Source organism: Coccinella septempunctata, chromosome 2, assembly GCF_907165205.1.
Source record: "Coccinella septempunctata chromosome 2, icCocSept1.1, whole genome shotgun sequence".
In the NCBI taxonomy this organism is placed as follows: Eukaryota; Metazoa; Arthropoda; class Insecta; order Coleoptera; family Coccinellidae; genus Coccinella; species Coccinella septempunctata.
The window spans coordinates 21,207,576-21,219,918 of NC_058190.1; the positions used below are offsets into that span (position 1 = coordinate 21,207,576).

The 12,343-nt window shown below is 35.8% G+C and overlaps 1 protein-coding gene across 4 annotated transcripts in view; it reads left to right on the plus strand.

Moving 5' to 3' along the window:
* LOC123307709 (ubiquitin carboxyl-terminal hydrolase 34) overlaps window positions 1–12,343 on the plus strand; it is a 177,075-nt gene that overhangs the window by 14,807 nt on the left and 149,925 nt on the right. For all 4 annotated transcript variants that reach the window (XM_044890118.1, XM_044890121.1, XM_044890119.1 and 1 more), the window contains exon 6: window positions 6,303–6,521. In XM_044890118.1, coding sequence (XP_044746053.1) covers window positions 6,303–6,521 — 219 coding nt within the window. The remainder of the gene's footprint in view (window positions 1–6,302; window positions 6,522–12,343) is intronic.

A 12,343-nucleotide genomic window follows, 5' to 3' on the forward strand; every position in this document is an offset into this window, starting at 1 on the left:
AATGATTCCGCCTAAAACTGACCGTTTATTTACTTTACTTGTTTAGCTACCTATTTCCTGATATACCGTTTCTACTTGAGCAAAACAAACAATAACAAAGGACTGAACTTTTCTTTATTCGCAACCTTTCCAATATTTATGAGCCGACAGAGTTTCCTATCCTATTCCGTGATCTACCTATATTTTTCTCTAACTTGTAAAAACCTATCTATCTAAGTTCCTATATTCTTTCTTTTCTGACTGACTGACTCTACAAAAACTAATGTTTTTTCTACTTCCCCGGACCGACTTGAAGGGGTATTCTTTTTGATCACTTTCCTCGGACCGACTGACTCATTTTTCCGAACTACATTTTCCCTCCGGTCTTTCTCTCCCACGCTATTTTTATTATTATTATTATTATATTGGAATCAATTACATAGGCCGGCGATTGCCGGGTTGCTCTCCGAAACGTACATTGCATATTTATCTTCAGATTTCTCAATACCGCCGGCTCTCAAGAGGCTCAGAATGTCATATTTCCGCATACTCAACGCCTTTGCAACACTGCTGCAACAATGTATGGAAGTTCCAGCGATACATCGTTTCAATTATCCCGAATTCTTTTATTCCGATTTATTACAGTAAAATCTCAAAGTATATCAAGTCGCAAGTTGAAAGTTAGAAAATAAAACATTGAACACAAATCGCTTGAAAGATAAATGACATGAACGACAGGTTAAGAGATAGAGAGAAAATAACTTTATTGAAAACTTTTCAACGGGCTATCGACCGAGGTCTTACTGCCCAGGTTGAAATACAGACCGTAAATTTAACGTTCGCGCAGACATACTCTTCTTCTTACTCTATATAGACTGAAGTGAAATTTCACGACGATAAGTGGCGTCCTCTGGGAGAGTTAGTATAAAATTTTGTATGTGTCTTTCACGTTGTTGGTTAGCATAGCGTTCAATGTCCTGTATTCCTGGTTTTTTATATGTTTGAAGGATTTCCACTTCTTCTAAGATTTCTTGTTGGTAATTATATTCACAGTGATGGATTAATTTGGCATTCTCTTTGATATCAAATTTGTACTTTTCTTGCCTTAAATGGCAGCCGAAGATCGATTTGTCGTTGCTTGGATTTTTTGTGTTCGCTAGATGTTCTCTTGCTCTTGTCCGAATGGATCTTCCACTCCTTCCCACATAAACGACGTTAGAATCCGGTTCACCACACTCTAATTTATAGACGCCAGGTTTGTCCAAGACATCGATCGGGCTCTTGTTCTTAATTAGAAATTGAACTAAGTGTTTTCGGATTTTTAGGCTATTTTGGAGCCCTCAATCTGTGTAATCACGTTGGCAATTTTGTGTGATAATAATAATAACAATAACAATAACAACATGAAATATATCGCCAAGGATGTCTCTGTGGCGTATGATAGCTGTCGTTATGGCTGTGCGACACGTGAAACTATCCAGCACATCACCAGGGGATGTCAGAAGTTCGCGGGCACGGAGTACAAGAATAGACATGACGCCGTTGCCAAGGTTCTTCACCAAGAATGTGTCTTTATTTCAAATAGAGAAATGTACAATACAAATACTCGAAGTGAAATAGTGCCAAAATTTACGATAAAAATTCATTCATTCATTCATTCATGGAATACGGCTCTAGCCTCAGAAGCAGTTGAAAGATCTGTCTCTTAAAACCAATCAGGGTAGTTTCTCCTCTCATTTGGGGTGGCAGTTTGAAGAACTTCATGCAGCAGTACTCAGAATTGCGCTCGGTTAAAGTCAGTCTATGTCTAGGGTACTTCAGTTCTGTTGTTTTTGTGTTATATTTACTGGTGGTTTTCTGTTCGAAATATTTTTATTTTTTAAAACGAATAGAAGACATTCATTAAGATAGCTACTGCTGTGAGCAATTTATTTTGCTGAAATTTTCCTCTAGGATTCTCGGAGTCTGTAAATGATATTGAGAGTTCTTTTTTGTATTTTTAGGATTTCCTCCATTCCAGATGAGGCTCCATAAAAGACAATGCCATATCTCATCTTTGATTCAAAAGTAGCCTGGTATATTGTTTTCAGGGACGTTTTATCAAGATATCTATTCAAAACACCCAGGGAGTAACAGATGGAACTAAGTTCTTTGCGTAACTTGGAGATATGGTCATTCCAATTCAGACAGCTGTCTATTTTCAGACCCAAAAAGTTACTACTTCTCTCCAATGGTAATTCAAAATCTATTGTTCTAATGTATTCAGGCATTTCAAAGTTTGCATGGCTGGTGTGAAATAAGATGCCACTTGTTTTCTGAGTATTTGAACACAACTGATTTTTTAGGAACCAATAATTTAGTTTTGCGATGGTAGAATCTATGAGGCGTCTTATATCGGCTAGGGTTTTTGCTTTCGGCAACACATTTGTGTCATCGGCATAGTTTATTTGAACACCCGATTATTGAAGATGTTTCAGCAAACAGGTCATTTATGAAGATGATGGAGATGATTGGTCCTAGAATGCTTCCTTGAGTTACTCCTAATACAACAGGGAGTGGTTTTGATGTGGCTTTTGATTCTCCATCGGTGATTACAACTTGTTGGGTTCGGCAGGAAAGATATGATCTAAACCATTCGAGAGAGGTTCCTCTTATACCATAAGAACTCATTTTTTGAAGAATGTGGTCATGGTTTAGAGTATCAAACTCGAAAATTGCGGTCTGCGTTGATTTCCCCTTAATAAATACAAGCTGTAAGGGGGACAGAATATTCTGATCAACAAGAAAAGCCATCAGGTGTTTCAATACGACTAGTTCGAATACTTTGGAGAAACTTGGGAGCAGACTGATCGGTTTATAGTTTTCCCGTACGTCGTGACTACCGTTTTTGAATAACTATTTTACTAGAGCCGTTTTTAGTTGTTCAGGGAAAATACCTAGCTTTAGTGAATTATTAATCGGGTATGTTAAAGGATAGACCAGTTGTTCTTTGCATCTTCTAATAATGTTCACTGGCACTTCATCTACACCACAGCTGCTCTTATTTTTCAACAGTGATAATATTTTCAATAGTTCTTCTTCATTTGTTTGTTGGAATTCAAATATATTCGGGTTTTGAGGAATATTGGAGCCTGATTGAGTTGTTTTATTAAATTCTTCGCAGATTTTGTGGAATATGAGTTGAATCGATCTGTCATATCATCAAGATCTTCTAGAGTGGAAAAAGTGCTATTACTTGTGTGAGATGCTGCCTTAAAAAGGAATATTACAGTATTTTTGATTCAGAATTGTATTTGTGGTTGTATCTGTGCTCTGTTTCCTCCTTCTCTTCTCGATGAGTCTGTCTACGATATCCGGGTGGTAACCATTCTCCACTGCTAGGTATTTCAGTGTATTCACCCCTTCGTTATAATCTTCTTGGTTTGAAGGGATGTTGAATAGTCTATTCATGTAGGTGTTAAACGCTGCCATCTTATGGCCCATGTAGTGACATAACGTCTTCTTGATTTTAGTAGATGTTTGGGTGGGTTTCCCTTATATGCTGAATGTTAACTTATTTTGGTGTCTACTAATTGTGATATCTAAGAAGTTAATCCTGCGTTCTGATTCGACTTCTAATGTAAAGTTGATATTTGTATGGAGTTTGTTGATCCATTCATAGAATTCCTTTAGTTTTTGTTCACTGCCATTGGCTATCAAGATGTCATCGACATATCTAAACCAGAAAAGGATCTTGTCTTTAAATGGGTTTTTCAAACTGAAGATAAGTTTTGTCTCGAAGTTCCGGAGAAAGGCAGTTTCCCATACTTAAGCCTTCCTCTTTAAAAATTTCTTTCTCGAAACTGAAAAAGTTTTTTTTGAGGCATAATTCTGTAAACTGGAATACACAGTTGGTTAAGCGGACATTGAAGAATTTATCAATTTGTTCTTAAAAATCTGTAGCGTTTGTGGGACTGGTACGGTAGTGAACATATTGCTCATATCAAAGGAGGGAAACATCATTGTTTGGATCTGTAGGTCTTTTGTTCTATTTATTAGATCTGGGGTATTAACAACACTAAAATTCCACCGAAGTTTATGGTGGACACTAGAAGTTTATTAAGATGTCTAGAGAATTTATAGGCTAGACTACCACAGAATTCTACATCAATAGACTATTCAACACCCCTTTAAGTCAAAAACCGGAAGTCAAAAAGATTATAACGAAGAGGTGAATACACTGAAATAACGACAAATCGATCTTCGGTTGCCATTTAAGGCAAGAAAAGCACAAATTTGATATGAAAGAGAATGTCAACTTAATCCACCACTGTGAATATAATTACAAACAAGAAATCTTGGAAGAAGTGGAAATCTTCAAACATATAAAAACCAGGAATACAGGACACTGAACGCTATGCTAACCAACAACGTGAAAGACACATACAAAATTTTATACTAACTCTCCCAGAGGACGCCATTTATCGTCGAGAAACCTCGTTTCAGTCTATCTAGAGTAAGAAGAAAAGTACGTCTGCTCGAACATCAATTTTACGGTCTGTATTTTAACCTGTCGTTCATGTCATTAATCTTTTAGGCGATTTGTGTTTTATTTTCTAACTTTCAACTTGCGACTTGATATACTTTGAGATTTTACCATATGACTTTTGGGACCCAAAATCGTAAGCTTAATTACACAATCAATTCTTACAAATAACAACTTCTATTTATAGCATCTTCTGTTGGTTCAAAAAAGGTCGAAACATGTAACCGGATTTTTTATTAAAGGTTCCAACAATATAGAAGTGTTTTTTAGACATTTATTTACCTTATATATAAATATAACCTAAAACAGTATTTGAAAAGAAGAAATATTAATATTTAGAGGAAAGTAATCAGCATTCGAAATTGATACAATTATATTTCCCATTTGTTCGATTGAATTAAGGACATATACAGCAGTAAAAAATTCAAATTATCTTCAGTCAGTGCATAGATTCACATACTCTTATAATTGGTCTATAGATCACTGTTTATTCTCAATACCAACCTGATTTCCTCAACACAAAATCTTAACTTATGAGCTATTGCCAACTTGAGATGTCAACCATTCTTGAATGGACTATAGACTAGGATATTTTGTCCTGTTTTCCTAATATGCGTACCAGTTTAACTGAAGCAAGTTTCTATAATAGCGAATTCCATTCGTGTAACTTGCTTTAGATCGTTTGGAATGATTGTAGTGACATCAAAATATGCACACAAGTTCTGTCAATGGATTTATCTATAAATAGGACAACTTTTTTATGTGTAATGTTTTGTGGCTTAGTAGATATTGTATTATTTATTCAATTTTCAATAACAATTTCATTACAAAAAAGTACAGATATCATATTATTTTTCCGGTTTGCATTATCAAAAAAGGTTTAACAAACTCGCAGGTCGCCTTATCTCGCTGTTGTCAAAATTTATTGGGCCACATGCATATTATAACCGAAAATAAAAAATTTATTTACTTTTTATATTATTTTTATGTTCGCTTTTTCTTATTTCTAGAGATCTAGACGTTTCACCTGTATAAGTTTTACCACAAATACAGTTGTAGATACAATTTTTTTATTTTTGTTTTTCATTCAAAGGTTTAGTATAGATCTTAAATCATTTTGTGTTTCAAAAACAGTTCTTATGTTGAATTTGGAACCGATTCTACTTATTTTTTCTGAAATTTGTTCAATGTATTCATGGAAAGATATAATTATTATGTTTCAAATATATCGATATAATCATGAATGTTTTAAATATATCGATATTGTACCTCTAAAGAATCATAACCAGCTATAATAAAGCATCTCCAGCATATGAAGTGTCCGCAAAAGGACTATCAACATGACGAATTTAAAATAGATTTATCTTAATTTTTTTCAAATGCAATGCATATTATTTTTTTTTCATCATTAAAATAACTATTCATTTTACTTCACTTTTTGTGAAATGAATAGTTATTTTAATGATGAAAAAAAAAAATCATATGCATTGATTATACAGAATACAAATTCAATTCATACAATTAAGATTGTAGAATTCGTCAACAGTAGAATTTAAAAGTTCACATAAAAAGATTTATAGTTGACTAACAAGTCACACGAAAACAATCAATGGCAATATTCATGGTAAGATATTCCTCCACAGCATAAAAACTCTTATCAATAACGAACCTCTTAACCGATCTGAATAATTTCTTGGGTACGGCTCAAATCTCTATCAAAATCATAATTAAATTTTCCGAACATACTGTTTTCTCTGAATATTTCCAAATACCTTCTTCAACATGATGTTTTTTGTAGGTGATTAAACAAAGTCATATCATCCTCAATTTTCTTGCCATGGAAGGTAGAATAACATGTGCACATATGGATGTGATTTGGGCTGCTGCTCAGCTGAAACATTGCGCAAAGCCAGTTCATGATTTATTGCCTGGTTTGGTAAAGCATCTTTCAGCTGCACCAACACTTCATCTATATAACCTCTTGACGAAATTGGAACCAAAGGATCACACTGAGCAGGTAAATCTGAATTGAAATTTATTTTCGCCATGTGGAGGAAGTTGAAAAAGGTGATGCATCCTTCTGAAAATGAATTGTGAATGAATTTTTAGATGAGAAGGTTTTCACTTACAATTCTGTGGCTGGTGGGACTTACTGTATTAAAACACGAAAAGTTCTCGAATGCGAGATGCGCAAAAAATTAGATTATCGCAAAATTTGACATACATACCTCTTCTCCAGTTATGATACCCTAACTGTATTAGGGCGATAGTCGCTCCTTATCATTGTAGCATTTATTTATTTAACATATCAAAGAGTAAGAAGTGCAAATCATTAACTCACGAGTTTAAGAACTATCTCTGGAGGAAGAGTAAGCACGCAATATTAGATATTTTTGTTTTTCTTCTGTGAACTGATAGAAAATAGACAATAACATAACCTATTTTGTGATGCACAGCTATCAAATCTATTTTTGAAATTATTTTTTGTGGAATGTGGTCCACCAGCAGCCACTGATCGTCGATTCCTAGCATGAAATCTCTTTACTATGATAGTGTCACTAGAGATTAAAAAACATTCTTCATCTATTCGCAAGATTTCGCTCGAATTCTCTCACGAAACGGAAATATCAGTGCTTTCTCAATTTTCATTCTATTCTATTTCTAAAAACTAAAAGACAGCCTAAAAAGCTAGAAGAAAACAGTCAGATATAAAAATTCGACTAATGCACTGGATTATCGGTAAAAGGTGGAAACTAAGTATCCAGAACAAACTGCTGCTGTATAAAACAGTTCTTAAACCCTTCTGGACTCATATTTTACAACTGCGTGGTTGTATTAAGGCTTCTATAAGAAACACCATCCAAAGGTTTCAGTCTAAAACACTTCGCTTGATGGCCCATGCTTAATGTCTCTAACCAAAGAATACATGAAGACCTCCAGATGTCATACATATCCGAAGTGATACGATCCACCTCCACCACCTTCCAAAAAAGACTACGGCGTCACTCGAATGAGTTGATAGAAAAAACCTTTTTACAGGAAAGACCCCAACATCAGAGGACTAAACGAGAAATTGTCTAAAGATCTCCCAGAATGAAAGTAGGAGTGTCACTGGACATTTCTCTCTCATACTCTCCCATTTTTGCTCTTGTTTTTTTTTTGTATTTTATTTTCTCTTTATTGCAGCCATCATAATTACTTCATACCTTGTGATTGTAGATTGCAATTAATGACACTAAAAAAATGACTTCCATATCGGTTGTATATCGTATAGCTTTCTTGCTCTCCGATTTGAAGTCTCCTGGCGGCAGGATACGTTCGGACATTGCTGGCTCTATTCCTTGCATCCATCTGCAAGGTCTTCGTTTATCCTTTTAACGCATCCATACCTAAATGTCTTCGTTATTTTTTTTATATCTTGCATTCCTAATGTTTATGAGCCTCGACGACGCGGCGTAAATCTAATATCAGACGGTAATCCATGTCTAGTGCTTATAGCCAGATGCCAAGGTTTCATCTGCCATGTCTCTCATCCTATACAGTTGAACGACGGCAATGGACTGTCTGCTATCGTTGCCTCTTGTATATCACGCCGTTCCGGGGGTGGCTATGAAAACGGCTCTCTCAGTTTGGGAACAGGAACAATGGCATAGTAAACTGTTTAGGGGCACGCGAGGGCTCTCAAGATTATGGAGAATGCTTTGCATCTTGCATCTTGGTAGTGATCTATGGTCTATTATCTACACACATCTACAGGCTTCTGATGAAACTGCTGAACATATTCTGTTCATCTGTAGTAGCCTCACTGAGTTAAGGACAACTTAAAAAGCCAACAGCACTATTTCTATAGTAAGAGGAACTCCTCTCTGTCGACTGGTAGCTTAGGGCGTTAGTGTAGAAACACGGTGGAAGCAGGTAACCCGCTTTATGGCGCTGACGGCCGGCGTCGATCAGTGCCATTTTCTCGCGCTTATGGCAGGCTGAGGCTGGTAGTTCTGTTTTAAACTTTTAGCAGAAAAGATATCATCATCTGATGATATGAATGCTTTATATTCCGTAGTTTTCAAATTTGCAAGAAAAAGTCTGTAATCATCCCATGAATAGCTTCAGATTGAACTATGGCGAATATAATCACTTATCAAAACTTAAAAGGTCACTTCCTCTCAACATCATATATGTAGGTGATATCTCAGCTAATGCCAACGTTTCGCAATGTTTCGTCTTATTTTATACATGTTAGTTTGCTTTCTTCTGTGTGTGTTGTCTTTTTTTATCATTCGTTTTATACATGATAACATGTATCTTTTAGCCCTGAAGAAGCAACAATATATGCTGCGAATTATTGGCATTAGCTAAGATTTGCTGATTTTTGCACCTTCCTATATAGTTTCCATTAACCTACACATAATCACTTATTTAAAACATTGGAAAATTATGACGAAAGTTTTTTCAATATACTCGAACGGAAAAAGTCCCATAAACATGGGATCGCAAACGTTTCGTTTTCTAGATACAGTGTTAAAAATTTAATTTCTGGATTGGTATCAAAACAAGATGTGAAAACACACTCATTATTAGACGTACCAAGTTTGATTTGATGGGTCAAAACCAACAATGAATTCATTTATCACAGCTTACTAACTGAATCTTTATGACAATTTGGATTTCGGGAGGATCGAATTATTTTTCTCGAAATCGGTATCAGATACGACATAACTCAAGAGATTCAGTTTAGTATAACAACAAAGATTCTTTTTACATTTTTTCAAATTAACAATGGCCCCAAAAAAAAAGTTTTGTAGGAAAAGATGGGGGGAGAGTTTTTCAGAAAAAATATCACCCTGTAGATTTGGCATCGATATTTATGATATTTATGCCAAATTTCAGTTTGTGGAGTGTAGATACTATAAGTGAATCTTAAAAAAATTCTAACCCTGTATCTCGAAAACGAGTCGTTTGCGGTCCCATGGTTATGCGACTTTTTTTCTTAAAATTGCTGAAGAAATCTCGTCTCTTCGTTCATAAAGAAAGATTTGTGATTAGTTTCAGGTAATTCATGTCTTCAATTATTATTCAAATCATCATCATACGAATCGAATGAAATTAGGGCGCGCTTGCTCACAATATAACCAGCACGTCAAACCACAGAACGCACCCACTTGACTTACTCTATGCGTCAAACCGGCTCGAAAGAATTGAATTTTAATTCCGACTAAACAGCCGGAGCTGGTAGCACAGATTACAGAGTAGAATAGATCTGACACTCACGTTCTACGGTGAAAAATACAGTTTATCCCGCCCTCGGCGCCCCCATGCGGCTGCCACCCAACTAACCGGGTGTAATGTCGGTATAACAGAAAACTGAAATCGAAAGATAGAATAATATGGATTATTAGGGCGAATTTTAAGGAGAAATAAAAACTTGTCTTATGAAAAATATACATATATTAATATTTCCACCAGAGAAAACAAATATGGAAATACATAAGCTATAATTATGACAAGAAATATATGAACAGAGGTAAAATGTCAATAGGGTCACATATCATCGAACGACAATTATTTTAATAAACAATTATAAAATTGTTGATAGGAAATAAAATTGAAATGAAAAATCTTTCAATACAAAAAAAATTAAATATGCAATGAAATTATTATATGCCACTCTGAAATATCAAAAGCTATAAATATTGGAATAATTATGATAAATACTACAATTTTGTTGTGAGAAAGTAGATGCTGTCCATGCTTTCGTTCTCATTTGACCTCATCAGAACAACACAACTAATGCCTGCTTATAAAGCATAAAATTGAAATTGAAAATATTAAATACATAAACATAAGTGATAATCATTGAACAGTTTTTGCTTTAGGTAGAGGAATGCTTTCAATGTTGTCACTATATTCTTCAAAGTGGGCACCACCACAATGGATCTTTTCTTTCGAGGGCAATAAAATGAAATACTGTTGAAAATTTGTATCGCCTGCTCCCAACAAACATTGTGTTCTGTTTGAATACTAACCGTCCTCTTTAAGAGTTTAGCAGTTGATGTCAAAGCTCTGGATACATTCAACGAATCAAATAGCTCATCCCAGAATAGTATAAAGTCAGCAGTGTGGATAGCCACTCTGGGAAGCTGAAGCGGATGCTTTATTTCTAAAAAGGAAAATAGTAAATTTTGTATTATGTTTGAAAAAAATACTCACTCCATTGAGAAATGAGCTTCATCATCGACCCCACGTAGTGGCTTAATACCTGACTACACAGTTTGACTTTCATTTCCATTAATACAATTTTTAAAGGGTTTGGTTGGATTGGTTAAAGTAAAAAGTTGCGGTAAAATAGCTCAGTTTTGTTGGTAAGCTTTAGTGGACTGTAATCACGTTTTTGTTCTTGAACCAATCTAAGCCGATGGCGAAAAAGACGAAATGGATAGCACTTACAGGGTCGTTCCAGAAGATCTTCCTGTAGACTTCCGTCCTCACGAATAGGCCTATTCGGTTTCCTCTTCTTTGGTACCCCCTCCGGGAGAACCTCACTCGATCCCACCTTCACGCCGCGACCAGACTGTCTGGGCAACTTCCACTATAGGTTATGCACTGTTTTTGCTTAACATTAATTTTACGTCTTTGCGGGTTAATTATTTGACTTTAGCAAATTTTCTAGCGATACTTAATTAGTTCACGAAGCGATTTTTCAGCGAGCACACACTCTTTTTACATCCAAAATTAGACTGTTCCTTGTGGTCAGTTTTTCTTCACATATTTCGCACATATGTCTAAAATGATTGCAGCGCGTCGAAATATGAGCTATATTACTTTAACATACTCCCGGGCCAAAAGGGACAAAATGACCCTTTTGATTAGATTGAGCTAAAACTACAAAAATGAATTATAACTGGTGATTTCTTGCAAACACACCCAAAACTCATCGCGAAATTATTATTTCCACAATCTTACATATAAGAGTAAGAGAAAATAGACGAAGAAAAAAAAAAAAAAAACTATACAATAGGGAGGGGGGCTAACTTTACTAAAGGGCGCTTTAGGATACCATTGGCGGTTTTCACCGTGGCAACTCGAGCCACCTTATCTTTACCAGGATGGATCGCAATTATACGCGCCAATGCCCATTTACTAGGAGGAGAGTTATCATCCCTTATAAGGATGAGCGTACCTATGGTAGGAGGAGAGGTAGGATCTAACCATTTTTCTTTTTGCTGCAGGGTATGCAAATATTCTAAACGAAATCGACGCCAAAAATCTTGATGAATTTTTTGAATTAATTGCCATCTCGAGAGGCGGTTTATAGATACCGTAGATAACTCTGGTACCGGCAATGCAGTTAGCGGTTCTGTTGTGAGAAAGTGCCCTGGCGTGAGAGCATTAATATCTTCAATGTCTGATGTAATGGGCGTTAAGGGACGTGAATTCAAAATTGATTCGATCAAGGTCAAGGTGGTATAAAACTCTTCATATGTTAATATTTGGTCCCCAATAACTTTGGACAAATGATTTTTCACTGATTTGATACCGGCCTCCGCTAACCCATTGAAATGTGGGCCCGATGGAGGTGAAAAATGAAATTCAACAGTTTCCTTCTGCGCAGCGTCTTTCATCAAGTTGAGCTCCCGATGAGCTCCTACAAAGTTAGTGGCGTTGTCGCAATGCAAACTCATGATTCGACCACGCCGAGCCATGAATCTTTGAAGAGCGGACAGAAAAGTCTCGGTGGACAGATCAGAGGCCAGTTCCAAATGAACCGCTTTTGTGGCCATACATAAAAAAACGCACAAATAAGCCTTTGATGTCCTAACTCCGCGATGTCTACTCATAGTT